This window comes from Oncorhynchus kisutch, linkage group LG11, assembly GCF_002021735.2.
Source record: "Oncorhynchus kisutch isolate 150728-3 linkage group LG11, Okis_V2, whole genome shotgun sequence".
Taxonomy (NCBI): domain Eukaryota; kingdom Metazoa; phylum Chordata; class Actinopteri; order Salmoniformes; family Salmonidae; genus Oncorhynchus; species Oncorhynchus kisutch.
This window is the reverse complement of record NC_034184.2, coordinates 25,772,520-25,791,943: the sequence shown is the minus strand read 5'-3', so window position 1 is coordinate 25,791,943 and position 19,424 is coordinate 25,772,520. Positions and strand designations below refer to the sequence as shown.

The window sequence follows — 19,424 nt, the reverse complement described above, 5'->3', positions numbered from 1 at the left end:
AAACGCATTGGAGAAGGCCAGAGTGGAGAGACCTTGGACCTTCTTCTCCAATCTGTTTGGGAAGGAGGTGAGGAGATAGGACGCAAGGAATTGCAGAAAGAGGAATTAAGATAGAGCCTAGTTCCTGTTCCTCCTTCCTATAGTACAGTACCCTCCCTTTCTTTACCCTCCTCTCCTCTTCATGGTAGAACTGATCCAATTCTTTCACCCTCCATCTCTTGTAGCATCTGCATCCTAGATAAGCATGTAAATATTTGTGACTGTTGGCAATGCCTCTCTCTCTCACTCTCCCTCCCTCTTTCTTTCTTCTCGCTCTTCTGACTCTAACCCCAGGTATCCTGGAGTGGCCATTCTGGACCAAGCTGGTGGTGGTAGCCATCGGCTTCACGGGTGGCCTGGTCTTCATGTACGTCCAGTGTAAAGTCTACATCCAGCTGTGGATGAGACTCAAGGCCTACAACCGGGTGATCTACGTCCAGAACCGCCCAGAGATGTGTAAAAAGCAAGTGTTCGAGAAGCTGCCCCTCATGGAGCCCAGTTTGGAGCACAAGGAGGCTCTGGCCCTCACCCAGTCTGACACAAACTCCTCCCAGTACACAGAGACAGAGGACTACAGTATGGAAGTGCTACATGTCTGACCAACATATTACTGAAGCCCCCAGACCATTTTACATATACTAATACACAGGCACACTCTGGCTGACCAACATATACACACAAACACGAGCAAACCAAGTAAAAAACACAAAACACACAGACATGCATAAGACTATAGTATGGGGGTTGTACTAAGGTGTGAGTGACCCACCTTCACCCATCTCCACACAGTCTGAAACAGTATGGACCTGTCCACGCTCCCAGGACTAGACCTTCACTGGGCCAATAGACCCCTCATATATATACACACACACACACACACACACACACACACACACACACACACACACACACACACACACACACACACACACACACACACACACACACACACACACACACACACACACACACACACACACACACACACACACACACACACACACACACACACACACACACACACACGATCTCACTCGGCTCCAGAGGTTTCTGTTGAGCTGTTTGTTTGTTGCTTTGTGTGTTTGTTAGCTTGTTTTACTTCCTGTGGGCTAAACCATCATGGATCAGTGTGTAGCGCCGCCGTTTCTCTGGAATATTTTAGAACATTCTGGAACATTGAACATTCTAACTACTGCCACCGTACTGCTGTCGTCTGAGAGCCCGCTAAGGCCCGCTCCCCCGCCTCTCTGAGTTTGGGACTGGATTGGACCGGATCTGACCATGCATTGAAGCACTTTTTGGTTTCTACCAATACCCCTCTCAACCCTCTTCTCTTTTAATATGAATAAAGTACTTTATAGTATATCCCAGCAAACAGGGGACGTCCTAAGCAACATTGCCATTAGGCCCCTTTTAGGGTTTTGGCTAAATGTTATTCCACTGCCGTTCTGAGAACATTCTAGAAATTTTCAAACGTGACATTAACATCAGGACGATAAGGGGACGTTCAGTACTGATCCCAGTTTGGTTGTAGTATAACTTTATAATAAGGTCATTTGATGTCCAATAGGGAACATTACAAATAGGTTCCGATAACCGGGAAGTAGACAAAAAACACAAGACCATGACACAATGTCCTGACGTTCTGGGGACGTCCTATGGACACTTTTGTTTGCAGGGATAAGTGTGGGAAATTGTACAGCAACAAATAGGAAGATTTGTGTAAAAAATCCCTTGTTTTATATTTGACATTTCTGTCCCACACACAGACCTGCCCTCCCTTGGATGGAAATTGTGGAAAGCAATGAATGATGGGGGGGGAATGGAATTCTGCCGAAATGATCATTGCACTTTTCACTTAACACTGAAAGTAATGCCTAATATGGCCTACTGGTTACTCAAGCCCTGTGGTTTTTAATACAACCAAAACATAACTTTGGGATAACATCAGATACAGCCATCCACCTGACTTTACCTCCCTCTGACATAAGAACTCTCTGAAGGCTCTGAGAATGTAATGTTTTTAAAAGCATTTTCTACCAACCATTCATTCACAGGAAATCGCTAAATTGTCTCCCATGTCAGTCATCATCATAACATGAACCTTTGGAAAACCAACCAATCGGTCATGTTTTTTCTATTGTGTGAATGATACAGTACTTGTGGTATTCCATGTGCAGTTTGTAATAATAGTAATCATGGGTTCTATATGATGCCTTGAGGAAGCTACAGCCTGCTATATTTCGACTGTTCTCTTCTCATCCTCCTATTGACTTCTCTGATCACACTAATAATGATCATGCAGATGGGATTATTCAAATCCAAATTTACATAAGATTATGTGAATTTGATCAGAGGTAGTAAGAGATTGGATACACGGCCTATTATCATTATTATGAGAGGCTCTATGAGACAATACTGAGCCTATTTTTACTATGGGGATGATCGTGGGTGGGTTATACTGTAGCATGTCTTTTTGGTTTAGTTTTATACATACAGTCAGTCAGTGAGACTCAGGTGAGCAACGGACAATCACCTGATACAGAGACCCGCGACACAACATACATTTTTCAGTCGAGCTAAAGTCTCTGTTGCACAGTCAGACAGCCTCCAGTTTCCAACCACGATAACTCAGATGTATTATGTTACAACGATCAGTCCATAACCCACCTGCTGTTTCACTAATTATTATTCAATGTAACTTAATGTATCGTTCTTTCTCACATCTGGCATTATGAGGGTTTGATGAGATGCATTTGTAAATTGATCAGTTTCAGTCCAGATAATGTTTCTAAAGTAACATCTGATGGCTTCTCTCCAGTAAACTAGAGTTGCCATATGTTGACAATAAAGACACTGTTTCCCTGAGCCAAATGCCTTGTGTTGTTAGTCATATGCAGTAGTGTAAAGTACTTAATTACTTTAAAGTACTACTTAAGTATGTTTTGGGGGTATCTGTAGTTGACTTTTTATTTGTGACAACGTTTACCCCACTACATTCCTAAAGAAAATATGTACATGTTACTCCCATACATTTTTCCTGACAACCGAAAGTACTCGTTGCATTTCAAATGCTCAGGCAGGGCCGCAATATAGTTGTCATCCCTACTGCCTCTGATCTGGCGGCCTCACTAAACAAAAAGAGTGTGATGGAGTGTGCTCCTGTCTGTCTGTATTTTTTCTTTTAAGTAAAAAAAATAGTGCCGTCTGATTTGCTTAATATAATATATTTAATTTAAATCATTTACTTTTACTCAAGTATGAGAAAGGAGTACTTTATCCGCCATTGTACTGAAGTACATTTAAAACCAGATACTTTTAGACTTTTACTCAAGTTGTATTTTACTGGGTCATTGACTTTTACTTGAGTTTTTTCTATTAAAAGGTATCTTTACTTTCACTCAAGTATGACAATTGAGTATTTTTTCCACCACTGGTTAAATGTAACTTGGTAAGAGTCAAATATAATGTCAAATTCAAGCTGCGAAAAAATGCAACAACATGATTTCTAGACTTAATTACAATACTGTAAAAGTGCAGAGCATGACAGAACATGAACTATTGGAACTGTCAGCAAAAACAGTGTGGGGGTAAGGACCTGATTGGGTCGCCATCTAGGGTTGGGAGTAGGGAAGTGCAGTCTAAACAGGAGTTGTGGCCTTCTCAAGGCAGCACGGTTTTGGGCTTACAGTCTGTTGTGTAAGTGCTTTTGTATCTGTGGGAGAACCACATTGCCAGGGTCCTCTCAGGCCCTATACAGCCATTCCAGCAAACACTCATTTTTAACAACAGTGTTTTTGATACCAGTGTAAATATACATAACAACAAGAGGTCCAACCAATACGGCATCCATGACACTTCTACTGTAGAATGGCGTCAAACAAAATTGTTCTTTCAACATCTGCATTTCCTGAAATGTAAAGCTCCATTGTATTCTCCAATTGTAAAAGTCAGGTTTGGAGTTGTGGGTAGTGTAGTATTTGAGAAGCATGTTTGATAAGGGCCTAATGCTTCTCAGGACCAGCACAGATATGTATTAATACATATTATTTTGTATTATATCTGTGGACACTGTTTCAATGTACGGTGTACATTTTAGGACCCCCTCACACAGTCCCCAAGACGCTCTGTACGATTAGACAGAAAAAGTGCAATTACCTTAGTTGACCTGGTCAGTTCTCTAGTACTGTCGCTGTTTCTCATCCAGAGGTTCACTCTCTGGATACAATATTGCTTAAATTGTTTGTGTTGTATTTATATTTGCGTCAAAAGATACCCCTTCAAATTGTGATTTTATGCAACTAACACTATCAGTATAAGTTCTCATTTACAATTGCGACCTGGCCAAGATAAAGCAAAGCAGTTCGACACATACAACGACACAGAGTTACACATGGAGTAAAACAAACATACAGTCAATAATACAATACAATGGATCCAAATGATCATTGCTTTTATTGTATTCAGAGAAATATTTGAATGTACATGATTGATACATTTAAATGATTGATTTTTGATGATGTATAACTGGGTCCTATAATTATGATTTTGAGAGTTAGAGACTTGTTGATGTTGGACAAGGCTTTGCTTAGCCACATGAACAGTGTTTATTGCTAAGCCCTATAATAACTTTGTAATGTCTACAGTCTCAAAATTCCAGCAACTTTACCCAGATTCCCAGGTTTTGTCACAGATGAAAGATTCCCAGATTTCTTGAAAACCTGAGAATTTTGGGAAAGTCAGCAACATTTTGCAACCCTCAGCCATATTGTATAACATGACATTTTATTTTGGGGATGACCCTGTCTGAGGTCTGTGTCTTTCAAAGTCATTTCAAATGTAAAAGAACACACAGCTCTTCTGCAGAACATGACATAAGCAGCCATCCCATAATAACTCTTGTTGTGCTGAGAAAGTGTTACTTGCATAAAACTACAGTGCTTTACTACGGACTTGAACATACAAGACTGTTTCCCTCCTTCAGATATCATTCCACACGTTTGTCTGAGTTTACTTATGAATGGTAACTGTAAATATATCTTTTTTTAAAGTACTTGTTTTGGAAAATAAATATTGATGTGTTTCCATTTGTTTAAATCCTGAATGTTTGAACAAAGTATGTAGAATGAAAAACCAACCAAATAAAAATTAAAACCTAAATGTCTTAGTTTTAGCTACTGGATATGCTTGTATTTTCATTGTCACCAACAGTTTTACACTGCTATAGGGAGAAATAGAAAATACAATTTTGAGCATTTTTATTTGAAATGGACACCAATTAAGTTTAATAGATAAATCCACATTATTTAAATGTGGGACTATCTGTAGAAATAGCTAGCAAAAAAGTTGAATGGCATCAGTGGGTATGTGCTTATCATAGCAAACGATACTTGCAGCACAGTATGTAAGACACAACACCATAAATGTTCACAATACACTGAGTATACAAAACATTGGGAACACCTTCCTAATATTTAGTTGCACCCCCCCTTTGCCCTCAGAACAGCCTCAATTCATCGGGGCATGGGCTCTCAATCTTGTCTCAGAGCATTTTGTAGTATTCTGTTTGTAAATCCAAGACATTCCATTTCGTATGGTATGTATTCATTTGTAGATGTCCCATTTTTTATGATATGATATGAATTTGCAAAAAGTACAATGTTCCAAATTGAAAAAAAACACACAATATGTTTCATATTTGGAAAATGTATATGTTGCGAATTTTAGCTAGATGGCTAATGTTAGCTAGGCTGGGGGTTAAGTTTAGGAGTTAGGGGAAGGGTATCTAAAAGGGTTAAGGTTAGGGGAAGGGTTAGCTAACATGCTAAGTAGTTGCAAAGTTGCTAAAATGCTAAAGTTGTGAGATTCAAACCAGCAACCTTTGGGTTGCTAGACGTTTGTGTTACATGCCCACCCATCCACCCTACTTTCATTTTTGACTAAATAAGAATTTGTTCTTAACTGACTTGCCAAGTTAAATAAAGAAATACTTCAGTAACCATCTTTCTAATGTAACCATACCAAATGTATCATTCTAAATGGAGTGTCTTGAGTTTACATACAGAATAATATGAAATGCTCTGAGACCAGGTTGGGATTCTACAAGTCGAAAGCTTTCCACAGGGATGCTGGCCCATGTTGACTCCAATGCTTCCCACAGTTGTGTCAAGTTGGCTGGATGTCCTTTGGGTGGTGGATTATTCTTGATACACACGGGAAACTGTTGAGTGTAAAAAACCTCAGCAGCATTGCAGTTCTTGACGCAAACCGGTGTGCCTGGCACCTACTACCACATACTGTTCAAAGGCACTTAAATATTTTGTCTTGCCCATTTACCCTCTGAATGGCTCAATTGTCTCAAGGCATAAAAATCCTTCTTTAAACCATCTCTTCCCCTTCATCTGCACTGACTGAAGTGGATTTAACAAGTGACATCAATAAGGGATCGTAGCTTTCACCTGGTCAGCTTGTCATGGAAAGCAGGTGTTCCTAATGTTTTGTACACTCAGTGTATATCAGACTATATAGCTATCCCTCCTTGTTCCCTTCCTTGCTCTCTCCCCTTCATTCCTTTCTCAGACAGCCACACTGTTAGGGATGCGGTCGGGAGAGAAGTAGTAGTAGGGTAGTTTCTTGCCTTCGTTGCGGATTTTGATGACACTGCTGACCTCTGCCAGTCTCTTCCTGAACAACTCCATGGCCTCCTTCACTGGCTTCTCTATGAAGTGCTCATCTGGGTACATCCCCAGGAAGAGCTGACAGAGAGAGGACACAGGAATTGGAGGGATTTCTTTATTATTAAGAACAAACAGACAAACGCCATGTGTGTTTATCTGTACGTGGGCATGTGGTGTGTGTACCTCATTCTCCTGGAACTGACTGAGGGCCCAGACGGCCCCCAAGTGCCAGCAGGACCGGCCGCGGTCAGGGAGACTCTGGATGATGAACTTCACATCTACCACCCCCTTCTGCCTGGGAGGGGGCTTCCGCATGGTGGGGGGTGAGTTGGGGATCCACGAGCACCAGTCATACTGAAATACCCAGAGTAGGCAGACATTAACATCTAAGGGAAGCTAGGTGGTGCTCTTGACAATGTACAGGCTCTTGTCTGCAAGCACTGATCAAGCTCATCTACAGTAATGTTGACCAACTGTCCCAAGGCTACCTGACTATATATAGCCCACCTGAGCAAATCTTACATTTCCAAAGTTTACCTGACCAATTCTTACTTGTCCAAAGCCTACCTTTACAAGGCCTAGATTCAATCAGATCACGCGTTGCAGCCACCAACATAGCGGGTGTTTGCGGTGGAACTGCATTGGAGCTGTAAAATTCGGTGAACAGTTGCTAACGAAACCACACCCGCCCCACTTGCATTAAAAGTTCAGAATGAGAAAGTGTAGGCTATATAGACATATTTATGCTCAAATTGAAAAATCATGGAACAAATAATGAGGATTTCAATTATCCTAATTGAAGTATAGATTAAATCTCACATTCTATTGTTCGAACTTGGAAACGAGGCTAGTTGGGATTTCTGTTAATGCGACTCAGTGCAGCCAAAGGCAATGTCCGTTTCATTATGCCTGGAGCCACTTGGAGTTGACCGCTCTGACGCAGTTCCACCTCAGACACCACCAAAACAACTGCTAAGCGGATGTTTGCTAAAACGGATCTGATCATATGGAGCCCCGAGCCGTACCTGTCCGAAGTTGACAGCAGCGTGGTGTGCAGAGGCAGTGAAGATGATGACAGTCAGATACTCTGTGAGCTCCTCGCGTGTCTTCAGGGACTTGGGAAACCCTGCAGAAAGTTTTTTTTTTGCGCAACACATGTTTTTTTGACACTTGTTTCATCAGTGAGTCACTAAGGTCAGTCCCTAGACACACATTGTCATGCAATCACAGACTACAGTATTGCTTAGAAATGCACAACACCAGTCTATGAAGGCTGCATCTCCTGCTGGTTTTTGAGTCCCCTGGCAATTCATGTTGACTGGGCAGAGGTGTATATACACCTGGTTACTCAGTGGTTCTGTCAGATGTAAACCAGCAGAGTGGCAATCGAAGAGTGGAGTTGTGGCCCCTACTAGCCTGATCAGACCAGACTGAGTTCCTCACAAACACACCACTGTTACCACAGCAACAGACAAGCACAGAGGCTTTTGACCAACTTAAAAGTGAAGTACATTTCTGCATAGCTAAATATTGATAATGTTGCTCCATGGTCAGTTATGTCTTTCAACACAGTCCAGAGAAACAAGAAGTGTGTATTTGTATTGCAGATCAATCTAAAACAGCATTTTAAAGCAGGCTAGGCCATTGTAGTGTTTGTTGGTTATAATGTGTTTTGTACCCACCACAGCAGTCAAGGTCCTGCATCCCAAAGCTGCTGACATCTTTAACAAACGCCTGGATCTCCTCGTCCTTCTGTACTGTGTCATCACTGTCGTAGTAGATACACACCACGTCCCACACAAAACTAGGGAAACGGAAAATCAAATTTAGGGTTAGGGTAATGGCTAGAGCTTTAGGGTTATGGTTATGGCTATATGGTTAGGGTTGAGCCGTGGTGTGGACCTGAAGCTATGGTTAGGGTAATGGCTAGGGCTTTAGGGTTATGGCTGTAGGGGTGTGTTGAGCCGGGGTGTGGACATGAAGCTATGGTTAGGGTAATGGCTAGGGCTTTAGGGTTATGGCTATAGGGTTAGGGTTGAGCCGGGGTGTGGACCTGAAGCTAAGGTTAGGGTAATGGCTAGGGCCTTAGGGTTATGGCTATAGGGTTAGGGTTGAGCCAGGGTGTGGACATGAAGCTAGGGTTAGGGTAATGGCTAGGGCTTTAGGGTTATGGCTGTAGGGGTGTGTTGAGCCGGGGTGTAGACATGAAGCTAGGGTTAGGGTAATGGCTAGGGCTTTAGGGTTATGGCTATAGGGTTAGGGTTGAGCCGGGGTGTGGACATGAAGCTATGGTTAGGGTAATGGCTAGGGCTTTAGGGTTATGGCTATAGGGTTAGGGTTGAGCCGGGGTGTGGACATGAAGCTATGGTTAGGGTAATGGCTAGGGCTAGGGCTTTAGGGTTATGGCTATAGGGTTAGGGTTGAGCCGGGGTGTGGACATGAAGCTAGGGTTAGGGTTACCCATCTCATGGCATCTTTTCCTGGGGATTGACCTGGTTCTCCTCCTCCTATAAAAGTGTCAAGAAGGACACACACAGACCCCCCACTCCCCCATGATCTCTGACCTCTTGGTGACATCCCAGACCCTGTTCCCGTCGTCTCTGTAGTAGTAGTAGGGTAGGTCCTCAGGGCTGTCCACCCCGCGGGCCTTAATGGCATCAGGGAAACACAGAGACCTGAAGGTCAGTGACCTCATAGCCTTCTGGATCATCTCTACATGACCTCCACCTCCTGTACCATTGGCCTGGGGAGAGACAGTACACATTAGCTCTCTATGTCTCCGTCTCTAAGCCCTGGTGCTAACATGCATTCTTTGTCCTGATCGTGTCCACATTCTGATTGGGCCCACATTTTTAGACAGGTTTAGACGATTAAAAGACATATTCTGATCTGATTGTGATCAGATCATCCTGACCACCTCCGGAAGTAATCAGGCACAAATTGTGTCTGGAGATCTTACAAGTGTAGACAGATCTGGACAGCAAACCTCTAAAACACAGGAACTATTACTGCACGTTATCAATCGGTGCTCATAGTATAGACTAGGGTTGCAAAGCTTCTGTAATTTTTGTAATTAACAGGTAATCTATGGTCATTTATACTTGAATAACAAAAAACAAATGTATTCATATATAGTATTTATTTTGTGTGTCCATTTTGTCCATGAGTTTCTTGTGAATAGACCATATAGTTCAAGAGAAAATAGCCTAATTAATGGAAAAAAGCATCTAATCAACAACGGCATTATATTCAACTGCAACTCTTCCAACTATTTACTTTTTCCACAACTGCCACCAGTTTAGTGCAAAAACATTTACAACCAAGATATAAACTCATGAATAACATTGGTATTTAATATGAGGGTTTCAACATGAAATATATTTTATATATAAAACAAATTTCACACTTATTTATCTTACCATGTCTATGGTTTATATTTAGGATAAGGTTATACAGCTTTATTTGTTTTATATTTTACATGCGATAAGGCCAGAGGGTCAGAGATAATTAGGTACCTGTGATAAAATGAAGTACCCAAAAGGGCCACTAGATGTCGTGATAAATTACATAAAATCTTTGAAAGTTACAAAAATTCAGGTAATTTACAGATAAACTTGAAATCTTTCCAATAATATGAGCCTCCCAAGTAGCGCAGCGATCATAGACACTGCGTCACTACAGACCGGGGTTCGATTCCGGGCTGTATCACAACCGGCTGTGATCGGGAGTCCCATAGGGAAATTTGCATGCTGAATGCAGGAATGTCCACCAGAGCTGTTTCCAGATAATCAAATGTTAATTTCTCTACAATAAGCAGCCTCCAACGTCGTTTTAGAGAATTTGGCCGTACGTCCAACAGGCCTTACAACCACATACACCACACCAGCCTAGGAATCCACATCTGGCTTCTTCTCCTGCGGGTTCGTCTGACACCAGCCACCCGGACAGCTGATGAGACTGTGGGCTTGCACAACCAAAGAATTTCTGCACAAACTTTAAGATACCGTTTCAGGGAAGCTCATCTGCGTACTCGTTGTTCTCACCGGGGTCTTGACCTGACTGCAGTTCGGTGTTGTAACCGACTTCAGTGGGAAAATGCTCACCTTCGATGGCCACTGGCACGCTGGAGAAGTGTGCCCTTCATGGATGAATAATGGTTTCAACTGTACCGGCAGTATGCAGACAGCGTGTATGGGGTCGCGTGGGCCAGCGTTTTGCTGATGTCAACGTTGTGAACGTGCCCCATGGTGGTGTTATGGTATAGAAAGGCATAAGCTACACACAATGAACACAATTGCATTTCATCAATGTCAAATTGAATGCACAGAGATACCGTGACGAGATCCTGAGGCCCATTGTCGGGCCATTCATCCGCCGCTATCGCCTCATGTTTCAACATGGTAATGTTTGGCCCCATGTCGCAAGGATCTGTACACAATTCCTGGAAGCTCAAAATGTGCCAGTTCTTTAATGGCCTACATTTTCACTAGACATGTCACCCATTGAGGATGGTTGGGATGATCTGGATTGACGTGTACGACAGCGTGTTCCAGTTCCTGCCAATATCCAGCAACTTCGTACAGCCATTGAAAAGGAGTGGGACAACGTTCCACAGGCCACAATCAACAGCCTGATCAAATCTATGCAAAGGAGTTGTGTTACGCAGCTTGAGGCAAATGGTGAACACACCAAATACTGACTTGTTTTCTGATCCACACCCCTATTTATTTTTTAAGGTATCTGTGACCAATTCCCAGTCATGTGAAATCCATAGATTAGGGCCTAATATTTTATTTCAATTGACTGATTTCCTTATATGAACTGTAGAATCTTTGAAATTGCGGAGTGTATATTTATTTTCAGTGTAATTTACACACAGGGAGGGACCAGGAAATCTAGTCACAATGAAGACAGATAAGAGACAGATTTTAGTACCATGTGTAGACGCACTTCTGAATATGTCTCAATGTCCCTCTCTCACACACTCACCTTATCAAAGATGCCAAACTCACAGATGAGCTGCTCTCTGGCCTTGGTGTTGATGGCGATGGTGAAACGAATGTGAGGAAGGAGCAACTAGAGGACAGACCATCAATAAATAAATAAACAAACAAACCAATCAACCAACCATCTAACTAAACAATCCATGAACCAACTAATCAGCCACAAAACACAGGCACAGACTGAAGTGTACTTGGTGTACCTTATAAGCAGGGTGAACAGCAGGCAGCTGTCTGAACATGGCCACTCCAAACACCTCAGAGACCAGGTGAGTCCTCAGCAGGTGTGTGACTGTCTGGTGGATGTGGAAGTCAGAGGAGCGGACCCAGATCTTAGCTAGCATCCAGTCATACTGACCATCACTGGGCAGGAAGATAGGGTTGTCCTTCCCTGGAGTCTGACCCAGCTGGGAGAGAGAGAGGAGGAGGGGTATGTTTTGTTAGATGGTGAAGAAACACTGCTCCATGCTCTTTTTCTAACCATGCAGAATAGCCTACCTGTATGGCCAGAGGCAGGATCTTGCTCTGGCTGTTGTTGTACAGCAGACAGATAGGAGCAGCCAGGTACTGTAGAGTACAGGGGTCTGTACTGTTGGGACTGATGTCTTCCATCAACTCATAGTCTGCTATGTAGATATTACCAGCCTGCAAACAACACGTAATACAAGGTTTTGTATCTATTTTTTATTTCACCTTTATTTAACCAGGTAGGTCAGTTGAGAACAAGTTCTCATTTACAACTGCGACCTGGCCAAGATAAAGCAAAGTAGTGCGACAAAAACAACAACACAGAGTTACACATGGACTAAGCAAGCGTACTGCCAAAAACACAATCGAAAAAAAAGATCTATACATCTATATACAGTTTGTGCAAATAGAGTAAGGAGGTAGGCAATAAATAGGCCATAGTAGCGAAGTAATTGAGCAAATTATCACTGGAGTGATAGATGTGTAGATGATGATGTGCAAGTAGAAATACTGGTGTGCAAAAGAGCAGAAAAGTAAATAAAAACAATATGGGGATGAGGTAGGTAGATTGGGTGGGCTATTTACAGGTGGGCTATATACAGCTGCAGCGATCGGTTAGATGCTGTTTAAAGTTGGTGAGGGAAATATAAGTCTCCAGCTTCAGTGATTTTTGCAATTCGTTCCAGTCATTGGTAGCAGAGTACTGGAAGGAAAGGCGGCCAAATTATGTGTTGTCTTTGGGGATAGCCAGTGAAATATACCTGCTAGAGCGCGTGCTACGGGTGGGTGTTGTTATCGTGACCAGAGCTTTATCTAGCATCGACTTATAAAGGTAGAATAAAAAAATAAAACCCACCACTGCGACCTATATGCTCTAGTCAACTTTTATTTATTTTTATTTAACTAGGCAAGTCAGTTAAGAACAAATTCTTATTTTCAATGACGGCCTGGGAACAGTGGGTTAACTGCCTGTTCAGGGGCGGGGATTTGAACTTGCAACCTTCCGGTTACAAGTCCACCACTCTAACCACTAGGCTACCCTGCCGCTAGGGGCTTTGGTAACAAAACGGATGGCACTGTGATAGACTGCATCCAGTTTGCTGAGTAGAGTATTGGAAGCTATTTTGTAAATGACATCCCCGAAGTCGAGGATCGGTAGGATAGTCAGTTTTACGAGAGTATGTTTGGCGGCGTGAGTGAAGGAGGCTTTGTTGCAAAATAGGAAGCCGATTCTAGATTTAATTTTGGATTGGAGATGTTTAATATGAGTCTGGAAGGAGAGTTTACAGTCTAGCCAGATACCTAGGTATTTGTAGTTGTCCACATATTCTAAGTCAGAACCATCCAGAGTAGTGATGCTAGTCGGGCGGGCGGGTGTGAGCAGCGAACGGTTGAAAAGCATGCATTTGGTTTTGCTAGAATTTAAGAGCAGTTGGAGACCACGGAAGGAGTGTTGTATGGCATTGAAGCTCATTTGGAGGTTAGTTAACACAGTGTCCAAGGAAGGGCCAGATGTATACAGAATGGTATCGTCTGCGTAGAGGTGGATCAGGGCATCACCCGCAGCAAGAGCGACATCGTTGACATATACAGAGAAAATAGTCGGCCCGAGAATTGAACCCTGTGGTTCCCCCATAGAGACTGCCAGAGGTCCAGACAACAGGCCCTCCGATTTGACATACTGAACTCTGTCTGAGAAGTAGTTGGTGAACCAGTTAAGGGTGAATGTCTTACAATATGAGCCTGTAAACCTTGGACTCGGTCTGTCTTTCTGCATGTCTTGTCTGTTTGTCTGTACAATAGGTCACAGATTCTGTGAGTGGATGGGATGTGTGCATGCATGTATAAGCTTGCATAACTGCGTGCATGTGACATATGCATATGTGTGTCTCAGTCTCTACCTCAATCTCCTCCTCCAGAGTCATCTCTCTCTCCAGACAATCTGCCACCATGTCATGTGTAACGGGGAACTTCTCTGGCAGCTTGGTGCACTTCTGGATCATCACTGGGTTACAGCCGTTCAGGTACTGGTAGCCAAACATAAAGTCTTCTTTCCAGTGCTGCATCACATACTCTAGGATAGGAATACGGAGAGGAGAGGATGATTTTTATGACTAGGATCCGCATTAGCTACTGCTAAAGCAGCAGCTGCTCAGAGAGGAGAGAGGAGTCAGATACCACATTCTATGGAGAAAACTGAGACCACACACCTGAGATGGTGTTTTTGATCCTGACGAAGATCCGCTCAAAGTCAGCAAAGTCATTCCAGGAGGACTGGAACATGTGCATGAACTGGTTCACACAGAGGTTCTCTATCCTGGGGAGGAGAGAACAACATCATCAAACTGCAGGGAAAGATTTAAGTAGACTGAGCCACCATCCTGACCGCTGCAATACCATAGAAAAAACAGAATGTCATTTTGTGAGATAAGGATGGTCGAACGAGGCTAAGATTTATTTCCAGAGTTATTTTCTTCCATTTTCACTGTGATCACCAAACAAAAACTAATGGATTCAGAAAATGTCAGTCACTGACAACGGGGAGTTGATGTTTACTACACATGTATTACACACTTATCCACGTTATTTTCAATCGTTAGCAGCGTTGGTTGCCACTTTCCAGGGATGAATTTAAGAAAAAGAGTTTCTGCTTCCCTTCCTGTCTATGACACGCGTGTGCAGTACTTTGGCAGTGCTCAACACTTGGGATGCTAAGGATGTTGCTGCTAACTTGCTGGGGAGTAAAGTCTGCTAGTCATTGGTACAGTACATCGATACTGTCAATGTAGGTTATTATGCTTTAAATCTAATCTTATCCATTACCAGTCTGGTAATGCTATGTCAAGCAAGCAATGCCTGAATAGCATAATGTCCGGCATAATAGTTTATACCCTGTGCTCTCTGCAGATGAGCTGTTATCAATGCAAATTCAGCTGCACAAACAAGCCACAAGTAAGTAGGAGAACCACAGACAGTCATAACACTTCTATTAATAAAGTATGTGTCTTGCTAACCCCGGCCACTTCCTCTAGTTCCTCATCAATACATGGCAAGTCTATTATAGATGGTTGTTTTTGATAATGAGGGCTACTATCCCATAACTGAACTACTACAGGGCAAAGACACACAACCTGTCTGGAAAGTTGTTATCCCTCCTAAGCAATCAAAAGAAGAAGAGAAAAAGCATACTAGTACGCTGATAGGTTTGAAGCAAAGTATTTGTCAGAGCACACAGCCAGTCTCATTGAAACAATATGTGTATGTGTTTAGCTTGTTGGTGTGTAGGATACATGCAAATGTCCCTGGTTACTCATACAATGACTCTCCTGGTCAACATGATTTCATGCAGAGCTGATCAACATGATTTCATACAGAGCATTAAAACAGGCTTACTTTTAGTCACATCCACATACTCCCAAGTGGCGCAGCAGTCTAAGGCACTGCATCTCAGTGCTAGATGCGTCACTACAGACCCTGACTCGATCTTGTGCTGTATCACAACCGTCCGTGATCGGGAGTCCCATAGGGTGGTACACAATTGGCCCAGTGTTGTCCAATTGGCCCAGTGTTGTTAGGGGAGGGTTTGGCCGGGGTAGGCCGTCATTGTAAAATAAGAATATGTTCTTAACTGGCTTGCCTAGTTAAATAAAGGTTCAATATTTAATATATATTTTTAAATGCTAGTAGTTCCACATACTACTCACCAACCACCCACCTACTGAACTAACAGCTTCTATCTGTTTCCCACTTAGCTTTTATTCAAACCAGGAAGTCCTGACATTTAGAAAATACCATCACTGTAATAAACAAATACTGACCCCAATGAACGGAAAATGCCCTACCATGCCAAGTATGGGCTTTCTTCATGGAAATCTCCACATTAGAAAGAGGCCTACTGTAGGTTTAACACTGCATGAGTGTAAACATGGAACAGAATATAAGACTGTATGGACAATGTTGCAAATAAGGGGAAATAGTTGCAGCAGAGTGTAGTGACAGGGCAATGACACTACTCTGCCATAAAATCCCAGAACTCTTGGCAGAGTCTGCAATGCATATAACAAATGAAGGGAGTCTACACTATGTTACAGAGTGTAGTGTGAATGCAGTACTTACGCCTTACTGTAGTTGAGTATGAAGTCCACTCCTTTCTCGCTATCAAACTGGATGTCTCTGGGAAGCTCCTTGTGAGTGTTGGCATCTATACTCATAGGAATTCCAGGCTGCCACTCCCTCCATCTACACACAGGAGGACCACTACGTAACACTGTGTACAGGTCTTTTAATGTTGGTAGGCTACACTATATGTAGTTACAGTGCTTTGAATAAATACTAGAAAAACATGTACTAGTTCAATACATTGAATACATTTATTTGTTGAATGCATCTTGGTACAACATCAATACGTCATTGTGAGGTAGATGTGTGATACACAATAAACCCAGCTCTTGCCTGTAGGTTTTCCGTCTGCTCTCCAGCTCTTTGTGTCGGTGTTGCTTCACCAGTCTGGTCTTGTCATCCTTTGGCAGCAGTGCTTAAAGAAAAGGGTGAACAACGATAATGAGGATGATTTTAGATTTACTTCTATGTTCCTTAAGCTAAAGACTGGGACAGATTTTGACAGACATGAGCGACCGACAGACAGACATGACCAACTGGCAGACACAGACCCGACAGACAGGTACCTCTGCCGTCCCTGAGGACCACCTCCTTGTCGTCCACCAGCCAGTGGAAGCAGGGGAACTCTACGTAGTCTCCAGAGGGGGTCTTCACTGTGATGTACTTACAGTACCAGTCATCATGAACCCAGTACTTCTTCTTCTCTATCTTCACCAGCTCCATCTCTCCCAGGTTCTCCCCCACCGTCACATCATACGAGTCCACCTGAGAACAGACAACCAGGTTTAGAGAGATTTGAGCAAAGTGGACAAAATGGGACAGTTTTCAGGACCCAGATTAAGCCTAACCTGAGGACGGACAATGGTCGTTACCAAGTTGTAATTGTTACATAAAGTCATTAGTAAAAAATGCACTTTATCAACATGTTTGTTTGGCTGCCCATTAGCTGTTCCTTTTTGCACCAGATACTTTTTCTGCGGTCCTGACACAACTGCCCAAAACAGCAAGAAAGAGACAGCATGAGGTTAGTAGCAGCTCATGAGTCATTGACGGTTGGTGCAATATACAGCCACTTGCATCATGAAGTAAAGAGTACAACTGGATGTAGTGTACAGGATTCAGACACTGGTGAAAATTTTAATGCCCGAATGAATTGACAGTTTATTAGATAGGAAAGCGTTTGTATTGATCTTCCATGTGGTGTTCATGAGCCATAAGGCCATGAGCAGGTCACTAATCAGTAACTGTCTGTAATAGAGGTTTGGCAATAAGCCTTATGTTATTATTTTGCTTCATTAGAGTAAAAGCACAGAAAAATACACTCATACACAGAAATGGTGATGGCACCTATAGGGCGCACTCTGCACTGGAGTTTCGCCTCTTCATCCTTTCACTGTACTAGGTAGTGGATAAGGCAAGTTTCTACAAGACAATGTAAAATGATAGGAGTATTGAGCACAAATACCATTTATTTCCTCATTATGCTGTGGATTACTCCCATTACCTCATATTGCAGCACAGTTTAAAGCACTATTTATTGAATAGAATAGAGGGACTGGGGTTGATATTGCAATACATTCTGTGGCAGATCTTACACCAGGGAACAGTCAAATAAAACAAATGATTTATTTGTACATTTCTTAAGGAAGTTTGTGCAGTTATTAGCAGTATGCATTTAAAACATTGCGCAACATTTTCTTTCAAATGTCAGTCCTTAATTACATTAAAATAATAAAAAATGAATAATACAATGTCGATGTAATAAATATGAATATGTCCAAAAGGCATGTCAAATGTTATTGTTACACTACAAAGTAAGTTCATTCACCCAGACCGAGGTATTGTGAGGGCTTCCAGAGGGAGAAATCTTGTGGTCTAACAAGTATGTCATTTTCAACACAAACTACTAATCAGTCAAAATAGTATGCATAATTTGAGTTGAGGCTTCAGGACAGATACTAGAGGAAGTGTGCTTTTTATTAAGCATTGAAGTGAGGAGAAGTATGCACATACACATTGGGGGAAGGGTGAAGAATCAGGATGCAGCCAGAGTTTAAAATCTGACAGTTATTGGAAATATTTTCTCTCTATCATTAACAAGGTCACCCCTGAGTGTATTTGAAGTAATGCACACACTGTGAAACTTTCAAACTGACTCTTGCCACCTGTAACTCAACTCACCGCCCCTCTCTCGAAGTCGTTGTAGAGTGGTTTGTCCAGTAAAGTCCTCTCACTGCATCCCTCTGTTCCCACCAGGGTGATATAGATGTAGTCATCAGTCCCTGCAAACCACTGGCTTCCTGTAGCCACCGTCACTGTGTAGGATGGCATGGTAGTACACACACACACACACGATGGACAGGAGAACTGATATCCACTGGTTGTCTGCAGGCAGATATGATAGCCTCCTACAAGTGTGTCGGTTGTTGACTCAGAGTCTGGACAAAATTTGATTTCCCCTTTTTGCTAATGAATCTATGTAGACCCTCACACTTTCTAGATCTCCTACTCTCGGTCTCTCGCTCCTCCCTCCCTCTATCTCTAGCTCACTCTCTCATAAACACCCCCTTATATACTGACACCACACATGTAATGCAAATGCTGTAAAACAGCTAGCTAGAGGATGCAGAGGCTTTCGATAATGTGTCACACTGGCTGGTGTACTGTAAGAGTGAGTGTTTGACCCCACCCTCTTATCGTGCTAGCTAGAGGATGCAGAGGCTTTCGATAATGTGTCACACTGGCTGGTGTACTGTAAGAGTGAGTGTTTGACCCCACCCTCTTATCGTGCTAGCTAGAGGATGCAGAGGCTTTCGATAATGTGTCACACTGGCTGGTGTACTGTAAGAGTGAGTGTTTGACCCCACCCTCTTATCGTGCATTGAAGGAACGGCCAGATCTCTCTTTCACTCTCTCAATGTTTATGACAATACCAATATACACTGCATTCAGGAAGTATTCCACATTTTGTTGTGTTACAGACTAATTTTAAATGGATTCGATTTTTGGGTCACTGGCCAACACACAATATTCCAAGTGGAATTATGTTGTTTTTCAAAATGTTTACAATTGAATTGAAAATGAAAAGCTGAAATGTCTTGAGTCAATAAGTATTCATACC

The 19,424-nt window shown here is 42.5% G+C and overlaps 2 protein-coding genes across 6 annotated transcripts in view; one reads left to right on the top strand and one right to left on the bottom strand.

The window, feature by feature from the left end:
- Window positions 1-5,199, top strand: part of LOC109899821 (E3 ubiquitin-protein ligase MARCH8-like) — a 144,141-nt gene extending 138,942 nt beyond the window's left edge. For all 5 annotated transcript variants that reach the window (XM_020495385.2, XM_031835499.1, XM_031835497.1 and 2 more), the window contains one exon: window positions 334-5,199. In XM_020495385.2, coding sequence (XP_020350974.1) covers window positions 334-638 — 305 coding nt within the window. In that variant the 3' untranslated portion in view covers window positions 639-5,199. The remainder of the gene's footprint in view (window positions 1-333) is intronic.
- LOC109899823 (arachidonate 5-lipoxygenase-like) lies at window positions 4,476-18,965 on the bottom strand. The gene is made up of 14 exons (XM_020495389.2): window positions 18,485-18,965; window positions 16,870-17,068; window positions 16,637-16,718; window positions 16,301-16,423; window positions 14,395-14,501; window positions 14,086-14,258; window positions 12,215-12,361; window positions 11,920-12,123; window positions 11,706-11,792; window positions 9,281-9,459; window positions 8,399-8,520; window positions 7,742-7,842; window positions 6,900-7,070; window positions 4,476-6,794 (listed from the first exon to the last, which is right to left on the bottom strand). Exons 1-14 carry the CDS (start codon window positions 18,632-18,634, stop codon window positions 6,615-6,617), a joined length of 2,025 nt encoding a protein of 674 aa, XP_020350978.1. The 5' UTR covers window positions 18,635-18,965; the 3' UTR covers window positions 4,476-6,614.
- Window positions 18,966-19,424: the final 459 nt, after the last annotated feature.

What these genes read in the sequence shown, in the direction of transcription:
- LOC109899823 (XM_020495389.2), bottom strand. Translation starts at nt 18,634, where the DNA reads ATGCCATCCTACACAGTGACGGTGGCTACAGGAAGCCAGTGGTTTGCA. An exon ending in ACGACTTCGAGAGAGGGGCG is followed by an intron (nt 17,069 to 18,484) that starts GTGAGTTGAGTT and finishes GTCTGTTCTCAG; the next exon opens with GTGGACTCGTATGATGTGAC. An exon ending in TCCTGCCTCTGGCCATACAG is followed by an intron (nt 12,124 to 12,214) that starts GTAGGCTATTCT and finishes TCTCTCTCCCAG; the next exon opens with CTGGGTCAGACTCCAGGGAA.